Consider the following 20,904-nt stretch of genomic DNA (forward strand, 5'->3'; position numbering starts at 1 on the left):
CATAATCTGCTTTTTCAGATTTGACTATCAGAGCTATTCTTACATTTCCATCAGAATTATTGATATTTAAATTACATTTAATAAAATAATTATTATAAACTATTTTCTTTCAATTTTTTCATATAAATATTCATTTTTGTTATAAAGACAATTTTTCGTAATAATAAATAAGTCTTATTGTTTAAATTTTATTTATTTATGCTTAGAAGACGGCAATAATTTTTCTTTCCTTATTTCAATTTTTAAAAAGTAAAAAAAGTTATTTGACTTTTCCTCTACTAGTTTAAACTGCAGTAATTCCTTTATTTGTTACTTTAATATTTTTTCTAAAGAAATATATAGAGATACAGTATTTGACACAGAGACTGTTCTAATATTTAAAAGTTTTTTATTAATTTAATTTTAATTAATTTTAATAAATTAATTAAAAGTTACCTGTGACATAGTAACACCTTACATTTATATTTTGATTAATTTTAATGTTCAGAACACTTTTCTTTATTTTACTTAATTTTTAAAATAATTTTTCAGGAATATATTTTGTTTAAGGATAAGTAAAGAATTAGAACAAAAAAAGTTTTATTTTCTTAATAATAACTACATTTTATTTTTTTAATAACAAAAGTTGCAGAAAATTAAGAAAAAAATATAATTTAATATTTAGGCCAGTATTCATAGTCGAATCTTATTTCAAATAATATCTTAAGATGCTAATATGGCTCTGTGATTGGCTGATAGCATCTTAAGATAGTCCTTAAGATAATCTTAAATATAAGATCCGACTATGAATACTGGCCTTAGTATGACTTTTTTTGTCTTGATTACTATCTGAGGTCATCTTAACATAATCTTCATGAGATGTTGAAAATATTTTTCATTTACCTTCTCCTTATACATTTAAAAATCTACAAGTAAAATTATAATAAAACCAGAAAAATTTCTGATGTTATTTACATATAAAAACTATATTTTCTGTGGAATTAAGATTCGGATATAATATTTCATGTTGCAATATTTCTACATTATAATTTAGAAATAATTGTCCATTTTTGTAAGCATATATATGGTTTCATTATATTTCCAAATATTGCACGTACATAATACCGATAAATAATTTTTCTCAATTATTGAATAATTTCTTTCTAAATTTAAATTTCCAAATATATGAGAGATGAAATAATTATCTATAGGGAATTCCCTATAATTTTACCGAAATATTATTTCAAAATTAATTGTACAGTTATCAATACTTTATAAAAGATGTAATACTTCTACACAATTTTTTGTAAATATACTTATGTAATTGCATAGTATAATTTTTATAAAAAAATTTATCTTATAATTTAATAAATGTTATTCGCATAGCACACAAATGGACAAAGCTAAAAATTAAGCAATCAAAATGGAAATTCGTTAAATTAAACTTGGACGTGTTATAAAACTATAGCTTCAATTTTTATTAATTTTATAATAAAAATTAAATTTTAGGAAATTTTAATGAGTCTTTATTTTTATTCGAAAGAGTGTATGATTCTATCTTATTTGTAACTGTTCCTAAAATAAAAAAAAACGCGTCTTATTGTTAACAATAAACCTCTAGAGACTCACATTTAAAACACAAGCAACATTAACCGTTAACTGAAAATTACAATAAAAAATCTCAATATTGCAGTAAATATTTTATTATCAAAAAGTTTTATAAAGTTTTTTAAAATTTGTATATTTAGACATTTAAATAATTGTATGTGTACACTTCTGGGGTAGCACTATTTTTTTCCGTTATTTTAACATGAGGGCGGCCAACTGTTTTTGCACTCGTTAATCTATCGATTATTCAGCAGAGGTGAATAAGTTTGCTGTCGAATACGAACTGGGGATCACGACCCATCACCAAATAATGCGTCGTAATCCCCAGTTCGTATTCGACAGCAAACACATTTTTTATGGACCTCGACAAGATAATTAAACAGAAAAAATAATATTATTGTATGTATTCCGATAGGGCGGATGGTAAATAGGAAAAACCAGCCTTAATCATGTGTTATTTCTCACATTTAATATAAACATATAATTAAAAGAAAAGAGAATCACGTTTTTAATTAATGTAGTGTAGAACATCTTATGTATCTTTAATATTATTCCTCCATTAAAAATAATCGGTGAAATTTACTTACACACACACACACACACACACGCGCGCGCGCGCGCGCGCGCGCGCGTATGTAGCTAACAAAGATTAAGTTTCCATTTAAATATCTCCTTGTGTCAAAAATTCTTTATAAAATGCAACATATTCTTCATTAGGATCATATCTCTCGAGAAACGCTGCCCAAATGTTTGGTTTACGTTCTTTCAAATGTCTGATTATTTTTCTTGCTGTCTGTTTCTGTTTTCCGTTGCATTTTTCACAAGATGTGGCTATCGCATCCGGAAGAATCACTATGCAAATAAATTAAGAGTTTTAGTTATTTACATAATAAGAGGAACAAAATGTCATTTTTCAGTCATCAAAGCAGCTCTTGATGATAACATTTTTAAGTGCTAGAACTAGAATAATAATTTTCGCAATAAATTATTTACAATGTTGCAAAATATTTGTAGCATTATTATTAAAATTAATGATCAATTTAATTTAACATATTATTTGTAGTTTTGGTATATTATAGTATATTATTAGTTTAGTATATTATTTCAACGAGTCTATAAACTGTATTGGCATACAGTTTATAGGACTAAAAGAATATGTTTAAAAATTGAACAGAAATTTATTAAACACCAAGATCCATTTCAATCGAAAAATAGCATCTTATTGTGTCGCACGCACGCACGCACGCACGCACGCACGCACGCACGCACGCACGCACGCACGCACGCACGCACGCACGCACGCACGCACGCACGCACGCACGCACGCACGCACGCACGCACGCACGCACGCACGCACGCACGCACACACACACACACACACACACACACACACACACACACAAGTATAATTTTAACTTATTATTTATTTATTACAATAAACGTGAATAAATATATTAATACAATACAAATATAAATTTCACAAATCATATGCTGTCCTTTTACATTTTTTTACATTTTGTCCTTTTCTCTTCAGAAAAATGCAATATAAAAATTATCAAAATAAAACACAAATGACATGTACTTACGTTTAAGACTACGTCCATCAGCAGTACAGGGACCTTTGTCAAGAATACAATTCATGTATTGATTTAACAGACGATCACTATTAATAATCGCATCCACATCTATATTATCATATGTATCTGAATAGTATTCTATTCCTAAAACTAGTCCAGATAACACGAGATTAAGCAGTAGAACAAATGTGAATTTCATCTCCTATGCGATTCTCTCTGTAACAACTTATCCTATATGAATTACGATAGATTATACTTTAATTATTTTGTTAATTATTTTAAGTAAGACTATTTACTAATTTATTTTTAATAAAGCGTAAATAAGAATAGAAAAAACAATTTTTGTTATAAAAATGTAAAATAATACATTTTCTTATTGTATAAACGTAAAGCGTTATAACAATATCAATTAAGAAAGTTATACGTAATAAAGAAAGAACTTTCATAAAAATAGTACAGTACAAGAAATTTCCCTCTCCTCCAGATACGTAAAATTTTGTAAATAGAAAATATAATATATGATGACATATTCTCACCTAAAAAATTTTTAATTCAGCCGATGTAATTTGATTTAACTTTCACGTAAAGATACGATTTCTGCAAGATGATACACTCAAGCCTTCGATATATAATGAAACATTTAGTTTTGTATCGAAGAGAAAAGTTTTATTTCATACATGCTTGTTATTGTTTCCCTATCTTATGTAAATGGAATTTATATGAAACGTGAACTTTTACGCACACAACTTGTTATAATCGTATAACAATTTTATGCTGATTGATGCATAATTTGTAAACACGGAATTGATTCAATTGTCATGTCACGTAAAATTCTTTTAAAGATAAACGTGACAATATGCGATTTAAATATATTTAGAAATATACGATTCTATGTAAAATATCTTTAGTCTTAAATAAAATCATTTTAATATCTAATTTTGTATTAAATTTTATTATTAATTTTATAGGTTACTGCATGTTTTAATATTTCCATATATTTTAAATTTTCAAATTCTTTAATCCGGTAAATAATTTAACGTATGATTTAAGAGAGATAGAGAGAGAATGAATAAATGATCGTTTATTTATAATGCTCTAGGGCAAATGCTCTCAAACGTTAATTTAAATAAAAAGAGAAAGAGGGGAAGAGAGAGAGAGGGGAAAGAGAGAGAGAGAGAGAGAGAGAGAGAGAGAGAGAGAGAGAGAGAGAGAGAGAGAGAGAGAGCGAGCAAAAATTTTGTTAAGTATAAAAATTTCTTTTATCAAACGCAATTATAGCAATAATGCCGCAAACATTACATGAATTTTTAAATTTGTTTTTAACTTTTAGAGATATTTTTTGAGATTATACTGATTTAATCATATATATTTGTATATGTGCAAATTTAAAAATTCGGATGTTAAATTTGATCACATTTCTAATTAATATCTGTCTCTAAAAATTAAAACAAAAGTTAACTGACATATGCTTTCAAAGCTGGATATAATGCGAGAATAATCCTACGAAAATCTTTTAAATTTTCATTTCTTTCTTCAAAGACGGCGACGAGGAGCGAATGGCGAGGCACCAACAGGCGTTAGGCCGCGCGAGCGGAAGCGTCCCATCCTCGTGTGTCCTTTCCGGACCGGCCGGTCGCACGCGGACACGCGAGATCTTCAATTCACCAGACGGCAAGGCTCGAGGATAAGCCAGGAACACGGAAACAAAGACTTTATTATTTATAACAAACAAAGATATTATTTAGGGAGCACCCCGATTGACCACGTCCCAATTGACCACCGCTTTTCTAATTGGCGGTCCAACGGAAAAACTCTAAGCATTCATTGCTGCAAATGGTTGTGGCCAATTGCAACGTGGTCAATCGGGGCGCTCCCATTATTTATAAGCACTCGAGTAGAGCACGCGGGGCACGCAAAATGTTATCAACGCGAGGACGTACGTTAGCAATGCTACAATTAAGTTGCTAGACGTAGATGCGCGCTTGGATCGCGCTTGAGCGGCCACTAGACTAGTTTAGAAAAAATTCGATTGGAGATCGAGCTTGGATGAATTAACACATTTCACGATCTCATTATATATAAACCCACACAATTTGCATAATAATTAAATAAAATATTAAAAATAATAATGATATAAAATAACATATTACAATAAAAATGCTATTTTAATCGCTATGCGAGCATTTTGTTATTAAATGTTATAATATAATAAATCGCGCGCGGATATTATAATATACATACCTAATATCTAAAATTTTTCCATTTCTTTAAAATAATTAACTAATATTTTTGTTATCTGGGGATAAATAATAAATGTAAAGAAATATATTGTTTATAGTTATCTAAAAGGAATTCTAAAACTGGTCTTGAAGATATATATAAAAGACGTCTTTAAGATATCTTTCAAGAACTTCTAAAAGACATCTTTTAAAAGAGATCATTTAGATATCTTTGGTATGTCTAATTCGAAAATTTTTAACACATATTTTAAAATGTCTTTTAGATGTCTCTTAAATATATTATATCGTACTTAAATCGGTCTGAAACAAAAAATGGCTAAGATGTTTAAGGGGAAAATACTTTTCTGTCAAGTCAATGTAAAAAAATGGAATGTAGGGAATGGAACATGCACAAAGAATTGTTCGACTAATACGCTATATCCTAATAATAAAAATTCTGGTAATAAATTAAAAGCAGTACTAATAAAATATTTGTTTTTCTACAAAAGATCATTCAATTAGCAGTCATTTTGACACCAATACTAATTAAAAAAGAAAAAAATTTATATCTAAGCTAATTAAGCTAAGTTAATTTTCTATAATTACAATTTCCAGTTTCTAATTTATTTCTTAATTATATTTATTTCTTAATTTACAATATTTTAGTTGCAATTTCTATTTAATCCGAGGCCGCATTGTCTTATTAAAACCTTTTTCTATCAAATTTACTCAAAAATTTTATAGATAAAAATTTGTAAAACTCTTTTTTATGCCTACCGTTTTTAATGGTAAAAATCGTTATATTTCAATAATCAATGCAACATATACTTCCTTTTTCAATTTTTAAATATAGATAAATTACTGCGTTTAAGATTCCGAATTTATTAATATTTTTATATTTATACGTAGTAAATGAACATTGTAAATATACAAATGTTGGCCTCTAGAAAGTTAAAGCTCCTATTTACTCATCATTATTATTTAAGATTGTAAATGTTATTTTATTGAAAAATATTTATATTAAATATATTTTGCAAAAATTCCTGTTTTTTTCACTTTTTATGTCACAATCTGAGATAGTTAGATGAATGGCTTGAAGAAGATAAAAAATAAACATTACATTCACTTTAATAAAAACAAAATTACAAATTAAAACAAAACAAATTAATTCGTTTATTTCAAAGTCGCATAAGCTTCATTTGATTCGTTGTATACAATTTCAATTTTTTCCCAGCTTCTATTACAATGCTTCTAATATAATAGTAACTTTATTTATATTATTAATAATTCAGTAACTTTATTTATATTATTTTGTAATATATTTTTTTCTAATATGTAATTTTAATGAACAATCGACAATAATTATTTGATCAATTTGATTAATCAAATAATTTCATAAAATAAAAATTACCTTGTATTATAATTCATATTTGTTACAAGTTGTGACAGTGCTGTGAATTGTGGACAATCTAATAATGTCTCGAATTCTTCATTAAACTATGCCTGCCTTCCTCTTGTAAATTTTTTTTATTGAAAGTTATTTCAACAACTTTCGTAACTTCTATACAGTTCTCTGAAACTATATAGAAGTTACGAAACAATCTAATAATTGATTTTTTATCTTTTACCTGATAGATGATGCATTATGTTCTTTATCACAGTTCTTTTTTTTCTAATTGAGGAGGGCCACTTTGTTAATGGTCATAGCCGCCACATTTTTTAACAATTATGTTTTAGAATTTTTGTAAATAACTTTCTTATTTTAAAAAAAATCTGCAATTTTAATAAAAATATTTGGTCATGTTTAAATTAGTATACAATATAAATTCGGGAAAAATTAATTTGATTCATATTCGAATCACAGAGATTGGATTTGATTTTAGTAATCAAAGTAAAGATTTCAGATTCAATTCAATTCAATTTTTTGCAGCTTTATTAAACGAAGTTATATGGATTATCATGTAGTCTCAAACTTCATAAAAATTTTATATTCCATTAAAAAAGGCAACGTGCTAAACAAATATTTCTTAAAACATGAATTCTCAGCATATCATATTGTGATTATACCATAATGTTTTGTCATTCTATCTTTAGCGTTTATTAGACATGAAACAAAAATAAGAATATAAAACAATAAATCTTAAAATAATAACTCAACTATTTTGCTAACTCTTAATCTTGTTCAATAATTAATAATTTTATTTTTTTATCATCACATAAAGAAAAATATTTACATAATTTAAATTTACTTCGCTGTTTCTAAACTAAATTATATAACTTATTAAAATTACTAAAATCATGATTTTTATTATAAAAAATAAGACGAAATTTATTCTAATTAATAAACGTGTTAAAAAATATGTGTAACAAATAAAAATGTATGTTTATATAACTTAATGTATGAAACAATGTAAGTATATTTAATTATATATAATTATAACATATTTACTGATAATTTTTTGTAAATTTTCAAATGTAATAATTATATAAATAATAATGTATAAATGTAATAATTACATAGTATAATGATGATTGTTATAAATTTTATCCAAATATCGATTTAAGGAACTCTGATCTATCTTCTTCATAATTATTTGCTTTCCTATTCCTTATTTCACTATCAGTATCTCTTTGCTTAACTTCAGGCAATTCAAACATCGTTTCTTCTCCTTGTTCGTGTTTCTTACACAGCTTTTTACTTCTGTCTACGTTATACGAGAAGAAGTTAACTTCTCTCTTAGCTTGTGCTATTTCCGTTAGAAGTCTTTGTTTATGAACTGCACGTTCATAAGCTAAACGTTCGCTCAAGTGAATCCATTTAAATCTACAAAACAGAAATAAAATGTAAACAATACATATTAATATTACATTAATTAAATATTAATAAAATCTTGTTTTACCTAGGCAAATACTTTATATTCCACATAATGTCATAGAACTTGCTTTTCTTTCTCGTAGACACTTGAGTATTATTTAATGTTTCTGCTACAAATTTTGCCACTTTCTTACTTTCAAACTCCACCCAACCTTCGGTAAAGTGTTTGATTGCTTTCTTCACCTTTTTCTTATGTTTCACTGATTGTGGCTCTACAAACAAATTTTGAAATTTTTAATTATTATATTTGTAATAAAAAATATAAAGTAATTTATTAATTTTATAATATTAAATAAAGTATAAAATAGGCTTGTTAATTTAAAATAGAAATAATAAAAAAATAGAGCATAAAAGTAATTTATACAAGATTAAAATGTTTGTGTATCTGTACATTTTAATATTGCTATAAAATTATACTTAGAATGTGTGTGTGTGTGTACACACACATATAAAAACCATCTATGACTATTCTTCTATTGGAAGCAACGTCAATAGCCACGAAAGCTTTAAGTCTAAAACCATCTATGACTTATATATTCTTTTGATTAAAACTTTTATTTTGTTTCCAAAATGTTTTATATTTATGTAAAATTAGATTATAGAGGGCATACTTCCAATGGACTTGATCTTCATACATTTTATAATCCTAAATACCCACCAAAAGTTTTGGTCTCCAACCATTATTTATTTAAAAAATTATTGATAAAGTTTGAAAAAACATAATAGTATTAACTATAGATCTCATTTTGCTTTATAGGCAGGATAAAGACCTTATTTTGCATGAAAAGTTAAAAATCTATGTAGAATAATATAAAACTTATATTGATAATGCAAATAAAATGCCTATCAATGCCTGATAAACAAGGTTACATAGCATAATCAAAATTAAATATTATGACCTTGATTTTGTGTATATATGTATGCATGGATATATATATGTATGTATGTGTGATTCCTCACATACAAGGTCATATAAGTAATAAAATTAAGATGAGAATTTATTTAAAAATTGATAATATTCTGATTTGTATAATACATACATCAAAATCAAAATCTTTTAAGATATGTTCCCATAAAGAAATACCTATAACATCATATAATCGTAAAGAAATTTTACAACTAAATTTAAAAGTACATAGATCAAATTAGATTACGTGTGTGCGTGCATATATATATATATATATATATATATATATATATATATATAATATATAATTCGACAAGAATTGTAAAACTTAAGACCCACCATTATTGGCTAGTTGTAGATAAACTCTATCCACCTTTCCATAAGCAGATAATATCTCCCGAATCATAGTGACGTTCATATATTTCGGAATTGTGGATAAATAGATTATTCCTTTCTTTCTTTTCTTTTTCTCAGAAGATTCCATCTCAATAAAATTCAGTTGTTTTAATTATTGATACTCGTTACCTAATAAAAACGCAGGAATAATTCAACGTATTAAGGGCCATCTACAATGGAGAGTTGTAGGCCGTAGCAGTAGTCGTAGACAATATTTTCATTACGTACTGTTTTACTGATTACGGCCTACAACAGACATTGAGCCAATTCAGTGGGTGCTTACGATGAGCGTTCAGGTGTTCGGGGTTAGTTTTTAGTCACCTCCCTATGATAGCCGGCTTGTATATTATTGCTACGTCGTTTATATTATTGACAGCATGGTCGTAGATTTAGCGTTGTTACGACTAAAACACTCCATTGTAGATGGCCCTTTAGGTACAACTTCTCTAATCTTCCACAGTTTCACAACCAAGTTATTCAAAAATATAGGAATACAAAAGCAACTCGATGAAACAAAAACATTTTCGACACAATAAAGATGGTCGATTGCGATCAGCAACCTCAAAAATTTTTCAAAATAAAACACGTGAACACATTCCAAAGAATAAGGCCAAAATCACATGGTACGGAAGAGCTGCGAAATAGAACGTACGTCATAGAAGCAGCCAATCAGAGTTTTGTCGCATAAGAATGCGTTGATGCTGCAAAGCTCTGATTGGCTGCTTCTATGACGCACGTTCTATTCCGCAGCTCTATTTCGCACCATGTGATTTCGGCCTAAGTGCTCGGTGTAAACTAGGGCTATATATATAATACATCGCAATAACTTTTAGGCCCGGTTCCACAATTCACGGTTAAATTAACTGGCCGATTATTCCATTGGAATTGACCAAAATTCAACACTAATAGAAAGAGATAGTTACATGAAACTTTTCACTTTTCACGTTTCCACTCTAGGGGAAAAATTACATGATCGATACTCTGTTCTACAATGAGTCGTAAGTTGTTGATCGTAAGAAACTTAGGCCCGGTTCCACAACTCACGGTTAAATTAACTGGCCGATTATTCCATTGGAATTGACCAATCGTATTTGTTACTTTTGCTTAACGACAAATACGATTGATCAATTCCAATGGAATAATCGGCCAGTTAATTTAATCGTGAGTTGTGGAACCGGGCCTAACAGAATTTGCGAATACGTTTCTCTTGCGAATGAATTCAAGAATCGAGCCCCAAGCCTAATAAAATATCAGTCCCACGAAAAAAAGCCGTTTTCAGGTTTCTCTCTGATTTACATGTAACGAAGTTCGCAATCGATGAGAATTGTTTGAATTGTTTCCTACACTAGCGACGGGCCTGAGCAATAGTCCGGTCGTCTGCTGTGACGCAGCCAAAATGGCGACGAGTGGTGAAGTGCCGGTAGAAATCAAGCAAAGTCGCGTGTGTCCTACGGAGAATTCGGTGAGTTTTATCGGATGGATTATTTCGGAATAAAGTAACGAAAGACTCGAGCTATAATGTGGTGTCGTCGACGCACTGATGCAGCCTGGAAGTAATAGACGCGCACTGTCGGTCCACAAAACTAGGGAACGTCGGTTTTGTCACGATATAGCACTTACTCGCGTCGCGTACAGTAGAGATACCCAAGGGCGCGAGCATGTTCGAGGATAGACCCACGCTTCCGTAATACTTTTTTTCGTGGGAATTCAGCGCGAAGGACGTGGACGTCGGGCAGCCTAGTGGATTGGCGCGATTGTCGAGACTCATTCAGGAAACTCGTAGTTCTTCAGTGGATGTTCTATATAGAACGGCGGAAACGCTATAGCGGAATAACGCGTGTAGTAGCAGGATATCGACTGGCATTCGATTCCGCAAAGGACGCCATTTGTGTTTTTGGCGGGCACGTGGATTTTATCGCCGGCGTGAGAGTAAGAGTCCCGTGTTCGAACGTGGAATCCTCGCTGGTCGCACTTATGAACGGAATTGTAAATTGATTTGTCGCTTATTAATTTCTATAGAAACAATAGTATAACGTACGTCGTATAATAGTGATAATCGAACAACGTTGTTATAAGAGTTACTGATTTTTTTTTCAATCTTTTTTTGCACAATAAAAAAGCTTTGTATTTGTGTTAAAATCGTTTCTTAATAAGTTTTTGTATTAAATTTTTAACATATTTTAGTGCTAATTTAACTTAATATGATTATGTTGTTTTGTATAAAGATATCCAACAGTGTTGAAATAACACAATTTAGAAGTTAATAAAAATAATACAATTTAAAATGTGAATTCCAAGATAAATGAACAAATGTACATATTACAGACGTTGATTTTACAGAAGACGATTTTCTATATTCTTGTTAAAATTTTTGTTGAATTTAATATAACTGAACGTTAATCCATCATAAATGTAATATTTAAATTATATTATTTAAATTTATTTTGTGTTAAATTAATATTTTGAATGTTCTTCTCAGCAAACAAATACAATTGTCATATTTGTACATACATAAATTTAATCATTTTACACCTTTGTGTGTGTGTGTGTGTGTGTGTGTGTGTGTGTGTGTGTGTGTGTGTGTGTGTGTGTAAATTATTCAAGAGGAAGAAAAAATATATGAATATATTAATAGTATTCATAGTCTAGAAAACTTCTCAAAAATTGTTCTTTTCTATTGTGTTTTTTCTTTTAAGATAATGTCACATTTATTGTTCTTTACACCAATAGTTTTAAGATTTTTTCACATTTAAAAGTTTTAGAGTTGGTTCTAACTTCTTGGTAAATTTACATCAGGTAAATATGTGTTTGTTTACTTACAAAAAATAAAGATAGGCACATGCTCATCTGATAAATAAGTTTGCCAAAAAGTGGGAACAATTGACCTTTAATAAGTAATTCATCAATGAAATCCATTATATCATTATCACAGATTTTTCAGTAAAAAGTGGAAAAAACTTTAATTTTTTCCTTAATTTTATTTTTAAAGACAATGAAGAAATAAATAATTATACATATTAATATTGTATAGACTATACTGGAAAAATGCCAAATTGTTTTTGTTATGCTGAAAGTAACACTAGGAGTATTTTAAAAATGATAGTAATTATTAAAACAAAGTGTTAAACATGAATAAAATATTGCAGCAATATGTAATCAAATTTTAAATACAAAGTATTTAAAATTTTTATTACATATTGCTGCAATATTTTAGCAGTCAAAACTTGAAGTAATCGATAAATTGAAAAGTGTAGTTTAAATTGCTTATTCAAATGATTGATCAGTTTTTAATATGCTATTAAATGTTATAGACGTCAAAAATGGAATCTATGGACATAGCGGCAGAGCCTACTACCGTGAATAAGAATTCCAGCAGCGTATCACCATCCTGCAGAGAATCCGTGTCTGTCGACGATATGACTTCGAGGGACTACTACTTCGATTCCTATGCTCATTATGGAATACACGAAGAGATGCTGAAGGATGAAGTACGCACTGTGACCTATCGAAACTCGATGTATCACAATAAACATCTCTTCAAAGGGAAGACTGTTCTTGATATCGGTTGCGGTACCGGTATTCTCTCCATGTTTGCAGCTAAGGCTGGCGCGGCCAAGGTCATCGGCATCGAATGCTCTAATATTGTCGAATACGCGGAGAAGATCGTGGAAGCGAATAACCTGTCTAATATTATAACAATACTTAAAGGCAAAGTCGAAGAGGTCTCATTACCCGACGGAATAGAAAAAGTTGACATAATAATATCCGAATGGATGGGTTATTGCCTGTTTTACGAATCGATGTTGGACACGGTGCTTTTTGCCAGAGACAAGTGGCTACGTGAAGACGGTATGCTCTTCCCTGATAAAGCGACCCTATTCATCTGTGGAATCGAGGACAGACAATATAAGGATGAAAAGATTAACTGGTGGGATGACGTGTATGGATTTGACATGAGTAGCATAAGAAAGGTGGCCATTAGCGAGCCGCTGGTAGACGTCGTTGATCCGAAGCAGGTCGTTACAAACGCATGCCTAATTAAAGAGGTTGACCTTTACACAGTAACAAAGGCTGATCTCGAATTCTCGTCGCCGTTCACCCTTCAAGTACGCAGAAATGACTATGTCCAAGCCCTAGTTACGTTTTTTAACATCGAATTCACCAAGTGCCACAAACGCATTGGCTTCAGCACTGCACCAGAAGTGCCATACACGCATTGGAAGCAAACAGTCTTTTATTTTGACGAGTACATGACCGTAAAGAAGGGGGAGGAGATATACGGCGTGTTCTCGATGAGGCCCAATGCAAGGAATTACAGAGATCTGGATTTCAGCATCGAGCTAGACTTCAAAGGAGAGCTGTGCCAAGTACACGAAACTAACAACTATCGTATGCGCTGATACATAGTGGATTGCGCACCACCTTCCACTCTTCTCGTAATTCATAAAAAGTCATTTATAATCCAGCCTGAAGTCCTACATTATGGAACTATAAACGATCGCGTTTAGACAGCATGTATTATCAAACGGTATACATATAATCTGCCAAGTCTCGGCAGATCTTTAATTTTAAAAAGCATGAAATGCTTTCCAATTAGACGTTTAATATAATGACTTTTATAGACATTATTTTCTGTAAACGTGCAAATATCTGGATAACAAATTAAATTATATTTATAACATCAAATTCAAATAAGTGACACACAAACATTGTAATAAAAAAAAAACAACACGAATTTTCGCGCACAACTGAAAACAAATTTAAATCCACAAATGTAAAAAAAGGTAGAAAGTCTTCGAATGTTAAACATGAATGCTTTAGTGATATCTCATTGTAATATTAAAAGAAATTGTAATTAATATTTCCGATGTATAATGAAATATATAATTGTGCGCTAAAATTCTCCATTGTTTTTCTTTTATATTATTGGACTTCGTTTTAGTGTAATCTTATAAAGAAATGTGGAACACTGAAAAAGATTGGAATTTTAATTTAATTGGAGTCTTTGTAATTTCTTACCTCTAATTCATATTCATTTATTGCGATTTGTCAATAAAATAACAAATAGAATAAATTTATTTTGAAGAGTACTATTTTCTGCGAATACTATACTACATTTGTGACAAGATGAACAAACCTAAAGACAAAGATTGCATTTAAGTTCGTTTTTATCGATATAAATTAACTTTAATCTCTGTTTAATTTATTTTCTATCCTCTCTAAAAATTAGTACGTTAAATCGAGATTAAAATTAATTTATATTGGTCCAAACGGACCTTAGAAAGATAATTGTATTTAAATGGATAACATCACAATATTATTTTAATGATTATTTTCATATATTTGACAACGATTCACAATTATTAATCATCGAGAGATAAGCTGAGCATGAAATACTTTTATTTATATTTATATAAGCGAACTGTTACGTTGTTATACCTTTTAAACAATTGGCTAACTTTTGTGTTTTATAATCAGTCCTTAATTGAATGAAATTGAGTAAAACGTTGCGGTCGAGCGACATCTGCAATCAAAAAGTAATATAAATTTTTAAAACATTTTTTGAATATAATTATGTAATAATTAGTGATGTATTAAATAAATATTAATTATACAGTGTTTCAAGTCAATTATTTTGAAGAAATTTATTAACATGGTTATTTTAAGGCTGCTACTCAATAATCAAATTAGTAAAGTGAAATAGTGACTGAATTTTGAGAGAAAAAGTGACACAAAGTAACTGGATATCAAGATGGTAATTAAAAAAATTTTTTATCGAATTTTCAGAATAATTGGTTATTTTTAAAAATTACTCTTATCTATTTTTGAATAGTTCAGCATACAACAAATACTCTTTATAACATGGTCTAACTAAAAATGAGTTTTATAAGGAAAAAAGGAATTTAAACGATACAAGTACATTTCTAATGGTCTTATTAAATAACAGAAATAGTACATTTTAAATAATAAAATAAAGGCATACTCTATTGACCAAAATATAAAAAGTATTTTATTCAGGTAAAATAAAAAATTGACTTAATTTCTCAAACAAAAAATTTTTTTCATTTTTATTATTGATAACCGTTATTGATAAGTTATCCAATAAGAAAATATATGAATACAACGTTTATATTTTTCAAATGTCATGCTAACTCAGGAAAAAAGTGACTATAATGACATTGAACAATAGTGACTTTGTAGTGACTAAAAAAAAAGATTTAAGTGACTAAGTAGTAGCCCTTATTTTTTTTTTTTTTTTAAGTATATGTATTGTAAAATGCATAATTTTTTTCGAAAAACAGTTATGTATTCTCGTTATATTAATTAATACATTTCATTATCTTGTGTATAAAAGGATTAAGGTACAGTCATCAAAAGTCATTAGCTTATGAGATATTTTATCGAATCGAAACGTAATATAACTCTGAATTGTACCTCGCAAACTATTGAGCTTTTAATCATTTTACTTTATTTTTAAATACAGAATAATTAGAGGAATCATATTTAAAAAAATTATTTAAAGAAATATCGATGACTTATATGATCTTGAAAAATTTTTTCTTTCAAAAACTATTATTTGTTTGTTTTTTTTTTATTAGTTTTTGTATGAAATATTCTTTTTCAAAAATAATTTTTCCAAGATATATTTCACTTAAAATTACAAAGTAGGTAATCATAAATTATTATAATTATACAACCTACCAATTGATCTCCCGTGCAGACTTGTTTTAAATTTTCAGGCTTAACCAACAGCAAGTTGCACAAAGCATGCAAAGTATCAAAGAAATTCGTAACAAAATCCACCTCGAGCTCTTTAATGCATTTTCGATATTCATTCATGTCGCATATCGCACACATAGCACCGGCGGAATTGAACTGAAATTGCTGCAGATGATCGTAAACGATTTTGTGGAATCTGATTCCCAATTCTTTGAGAGCGGTATCTAAATGTCTGCCGTCCAAAGTATTTCGTATCAGTCGTATCATCCCGCTCACGTATTGCACAACTACTAGGCAGGCTGGTGTGTTCACGGTATCCACATCGGTTTCTGGTTTGAAATCAGTCTTTTTCTGTTCGTTTTGTAAATACACTTTTACCCAGCCTACAATAGCGTTTATGCTTCTGTCTAAGCCGGTATCCAACTTGACGTCTATTTGCTCCAACACCACTTTTTTCTTTAACAAGCAATCGGCATGTTTGGGTGTTGAACTAAAAAAAAGAGACAATATTTCTGTTGTTTCATTAAGCGACTTGGTATTGTAAAAAATAGACAAATGAAAGACATGCATACGTGACAAGAGGTAGCACACTATCGTTAAATTGTTCCTCCAACAGTCGAACGATCGCATTACACTGGTGCATAACGTTAAAGAAATGAATCTCCGGTTGAGTCCTGCTCTCCGGTATCGGTACACTTTGTAAACCCAACTCCAACGCGTAGTCTACATGCTCGCTTATTAAATATTGCAATAATATCTCGAAAATCTGTAATGCATTTCCCGGTACGTCAACAGGCTGTGAAAGTAATTGACATCTTTGAAACGCGAGTTTGCTTCTTTGTAATATCGCGATCGCCAGTTCTTCCGACAGAAACGTTTCACCTCCGTAATCTTCTATTTGAGCAATGTTTATATTCGTTCTTGCACCCAATACAGCCTGTAAGTCTCTACGTAGCTCTTGAAAACCACCCATTTGTAACTGTTTCTTCTGATGATTTTTGGATTCATAGTATTCTATGAGCAATGTTGCTGACTTTTCCCGAAATGCCTTTACTTCAATACTAAAATAATTGATAATAGATAATTAATCGACATATTTTCAATAACTATTATTATTATTAAAAGAGCTGAGTTGTAATAGCTAGTTTATAAATTATAAATTAAATAATAAAATGAAAAAAGTTAATAACTTTTAAATTAACTTCATTAAAATAAGTTATTTTTTTATTTCAATTAGTACAATTTTTTAAATATATAAACTGTAAACTTAATAACTTTTTTCTAAGTTAAAAAATTTACCTAAGTAAAAGAAAAATACATATAAAAAATATTTTTATTACTTTATAAATTTTAAAGGGTTTAGCTAGTGTAACCACATAAAAATGAAGGCGATTAAAAAAAACATCTATCAAATATATTAAAAGTTTGGAGTTATATTCAGCAGCATTTGAAAGTTACAAAAATTTTTTCACGAAAAAATATTGACATACATTCGAGATATAAATCATTTCTCAATGTTCAACTACTGCAGTCATAACTCACGAACAACTTAATCTTAATGAATCAACTTCAAATTTAATAAGCATACTCGGTTTTATCATGTAATGAACTAAGATCTTTTCAATCCATCAACAAATGTCAATTTACAATGCAAAAAAAAATGGGCATCTTTTCTGCAAAATTCAAACTTTTTTTTAATACCGTCATGTTTTTACTTTTCAATATTTTTTTCATAATCCTAGTTCAGTGTATAGAAAAAATTATCTAGTTTAATGCCTTTTTTGATGTTTATTTCAGGTACTCTCACTTATCACTGCAGCAGTTGAAGTACTTTTTTTTCAAGAAATGACTCGAATATATGTCAATATCTTTTCATGAAAAAATTTTTGTAACTTTCAAATGTTGCTAAATATAACCCTAAACTTTTAATATATTTGATAGAATAGTTTTTTTTAATCACTCTCATTTTCATGTAGTTACATTAGATAAGCCCCTTAAAATTTACACATAAAATATTAAAATTATTTAATAAACTATGTTATGATTGTTTTCCTATTTATTTAATCTAATTTTTAACAATTATATTTTAATTTAATGTAAACAATTTTCAAAATTAATTTTTAATTTTACTTTAAATTTATTTAACCTTAACATAACTTTGAACTGAGTGTTCCGTTTATACAACTTTTAACATAACCAATTAAACTATTTAATTTTATAATTTATTAGCTTTAACTTTATTTAATTTAAAAAAATATTAACTTATTCTGCAAAGAAATAAGTACAGGAGACCAATAATAAACAAAGTTTAGATGTCCAATTAATAGAAGTATAATATACTTTTAAAAAACCATAGGACAGCATCAACTTGATTAAGTCTTCATCATTCGATGGTATATAAAATACAAATAAATTACATCAATAAAAACACAAATGTTATGACTAAAAATCAAACTACAATTGCGTAACATATACACGGATTCATTGATAAATTAGTGAATAATGTTGTGACGGTACACATAATACAAATTTGTGTATAAATACATTTATACAAATATATAATTCTATAAATTTAATATTTAAAATTTGCCCATTTTACTGGCCTTCTACATTAATTTATTTGTTAATTTTTATGCAAATGATCATATATTTGCTTACTATTATTCTGAGTTGTTTACTATTGTCCCAAACTCTTACCTAATATAAGTATCCAAATATTTCTGAAAGATGTTTCTAGTAAGTTTAGCGAGATAAGTTTCGTCAGCGCCCATATTGAAGACCTTCAGATCATTGGATAGCTTGACTGTTCTAGTGTACAAATCGTACAGGTTTCTGAGATACTTCTCGGAATCACTTTTGTCCGCTAATTTAGCCACCGCGTACTTCTGCAGGCGCAAATGGTATATGTTCAAGACAAATTTAGCCATTACTTGCTCGGGATTGGAGAACACCTGGTGCATAAGTTTGTGATATTTTGTACACATTGGTATAACGTCCTGAAAGACGTCCTTTCCGCCGAAAGAGCCCATCTGACTCTGCTCTATAAATGCGTCGATGCATTGTGAGTAACCCTTGAAATGTGCAAGAGTGCTTGCCAATTCCCTCATACATGACGCATCCTCTCTGTTATGCGCCCTCACAAATTCCTCAATCAGATTCCGCTCTATCTCGTCGTACTTGACGTCAATCTTTTTCTTGGCATGTTCAAATTTTTCAGAGGGAAGTTCCTGCGCTATGAGATGGAGTTTCTGTATTACATCTGCAGCATCATTCAACTGTAATAGATACATCACTAAATAAATTCTTATCCCGCTATTACTTCTATATTTGCTGTATCATTTAAAGGGTTTTCTACTTTGTTGCATTAATTTTTTTAAATTTTAAAGAATTTTTTAAAAAGTGATAATATAATATTATGTATCCTAGGAAAGCATAAAAGAATATGTGCAGTTTTTACTTAAAAAATTCCAAAATAGACTATATATCTTTATGCACTAATTATAACATTCTATTAATTAATTACTGGCTATTAATTATTTTAATTAATTATTTCAGTCATTCTACCGAAGTCTTATCTGTAAAAATTGGATCCGTCAATGGACCAGGACTTAAAAATTCTGAGAAGTGTCTCATTAGTTTTTGAGCTTCAACTGCTCTTGCCCTTGGCGTATTGACACTTTCCAACTGATCTCCCAAATGCAAGACCTTAGTAGCCACAAGATTTATCCTCTCGTCTAACTGATGAAACAAATCGATAGAATGTCTATTTCTCTCTTGTAATTCTAATATTTCAAATGTGTGTCTAGCCTCCTCTTCTTTCAGTGCAGCTTCTAATTTGTCGCATTTCTTTTGCTGGCGTTCTTGCAGTATTTGTAAATCCTTAATTGCTTGCAAAAAGGTTTCATGGACAATAACCGGGTCAAAAAAGGTATTTCCTCTATCTTTTGTGTTATCATTAACAGTTCTCCAAGCTAATCTCTCGACAAATTCTTCAGGGTCAAATGGATCCTGTGAAAAAGTTCACGGTCTATTGACTTTGCATAAAAATTTATAAATTATACAGTATATAACAGATTTTTTAAACAATTCTTGTATAAGTAGATATAATACATTAAATTACCATAATACACATTTGATAGTACAAATTTAACGACTAATACATTAAATTATCAATTATATAATTACTATAATAAAATTATACTATAATAAAATAAAATACTTGAAAAAGAAAAGATTAATCGGAACCTGCTCTAATTCCTTCATATATTGCTGCATCATTTTGAAACGATTTTTTTCTGCAGAGCAGCATGAAAATAAAATAAGGTTAGGTTAAGTTATACTATTCGATTAATCCAAAAAGGTCAGGAGCTATGAACACACGACAATCATCGTTGTTTGTTCGTTGAATATATCGTGCATTTTTAACTTATACAATATTTTTTAGATCGCAAAAAACGTAATCCATATAAAGTTAATCATTTTCTAAATCTTTGCGATACATAAGCCTTGTTCGTTTTGTCTGTTCTGTGGTCTACTCGGAGCGGAGCCATTGCTCTAGTTTACACCGAGCACTTGGTACGCGTATTAAGTAGTGAATTTTAGCTGATCAGCCAATGATTAAAC

At 29.3% G+C, this 20,904-nt stretch overlaps 4 protein-coding genes across 9 annotated transcripts; 1 reads left to right on the forward strand and 3 right to left on the reverse strand.

The window, feature by feature from the left end:
* Positions 1-1,668: 1,668 nt before the first annotated feature.
* Positions 1,669-4,090, reverse strand: LOC105832403 (ejaculatory bulb-specific protein 3). Its single transcript, XM_036284570.1, has 3 exons — positions 3,701-4,090; positions 3,174-3,395; positions 1,669-2,439 (listed from the first exon to the last, which is right to left on the reverse strand). Exons 2-3 carry the CDS (start codon positions 3,361-3,363, stop codon positions 2,249-2,251), a joined length of 381 nt encoding a protein of 126 aa, XP_036140463.1. The 5' UTR covers positions 3,364-3,395; positions 3,701-4,090; the 3' UTR covers positions 1,669-2,248.
* Positions 4,091-4,399: 309 nt separating this feature from the next.
* Positions 4,400-10,189, reverse strand: LOC105836058 (activator of basal transcription 1). 4 transcript variants are annotated; one of them, XR_001139043.3, is made up of 6 exons: positions 9,845-10,187; positions 9,505-9,690; positions 8,284-8,470; positions 7,901-8,207; positions 7,012-7,156; positions 6,496-6,962 (listed from the first exon to the last, which is right to left on the reverse strand). XR_001139043.3 is itself a non-coding variant. In XM_036283960.1 (5 exons), the coding sequence occupies exons 2-4, from the start codon at positions 9,647-9,649 to the stop codon at positions 7,928-7,930; spliced, it is 612 nt and encodes a 203-aa protein (XP_036139853.1). In that variant the 5' UTR covers positions 9,650-9,690; positions 9,845-10,188; the 3' UTR covers positions 4,400-4,854; positions 7,901-7,927. The 4 variants fall into 4 exon arrangements, 3 of the variants coding, with proteins under 3 accessions (XP_036139853.1, XP_012535297.1, XP_012535285.1); XM_036283960.1 differs by lacking the exons at positions 6,496-6,962; positions 7,012-7,156 and adding an exon at positions 4,400-4,854 and having other exon boundaries at positions 9,845-10,188; XM_012679843.3 differs by having other exon boundaries at positions 6,533-7,156; positions 9,790-10,189.
* Positions 10,190-10,884: 695 nt separating this feature from the next.
* LOC105836081 (protein arginine N-methyltransferase 1) lies at positions 10,885-14,552 on the forward strand. Of its 2 annotated transcripts, none has more exons than XM_012679876.3 (2): positions 10,885-11,023; positions 12,873-14,552. In XM_012679876.3, the coding sequence occupies exons 1-2, from the start codon at positions 10,958-10,960 to the stop codon at positions 13,959-13,961; spliced, it is 1,155 nt and encodes a 384-aa protein (XP_012535330.1). In that variant the 5' UTR covers positions 10,885-10,957; the 3' UTR covers positions 13,962-14,552. The 2 variants fall into 2 exon arrangements, with proteins under 2 accessions (XP_012535330.1, XP_012535320.1); XM_012679866.3 differs by lacking the exon at positions 10,885-11,023 and adding an exon at positions 11,201-11,547.
* Positions 14,553-14,878: 326 nt separating this feature from the next.
* On the reverse strand, positions 14,879-20,861 carry LOC105836070 (exocyst complex component 5). Of its 2 annotated transcripts, none has more exons than XM_012679854.3 (6): positions 20,527-20,861; positions 19,846-20,289; positions 18,979-19,556; positions 16,854-17,342; positions 16,264-16,771; positions 14,879-15,085 (listed from the first exon to the last, which is right to left on the reverse strand). In XM_012679854.3, exons 1-6 carry the CDS (start codon positions 20,557-20,559, stop codon positions 14,987-14,989), a joined length of 2,151 nt encoding a protein of 716 aa, XP_012535308.1. In that variant the 5' UTR covers positions 20,560-20,861; the 3' UTR covers positions 14,879-14,986. The 2 variants fall into 2 exon arrangements, with proteins under 2 accessions (XP_012535308.1, XP_036139852.1); XM_036283959.1 differs by lacking the exon at positions 20,527-20,861 and adding an exon at positions 20,402-20,479.
* Positions 20,862-20,904: the final 43 nt, after the last annotated feature.

The sequence above is a fragment of the Monomorium pharaonis genome, chromosome 3 (assembly GCF_013373865.1).
Source record: "Monomorium pharaonis isolate MP-MQ-018 chromosome 3, ASM1337386v2, whole genome shotgun sequence".
Taxonomy (NCBI): domain Eukaryota; kingdom Metazoa; phylum Arthropoda; class Insecta; order Hymenoptera; family Formicidae; genus Monomorium; species Monomorium pharaonis.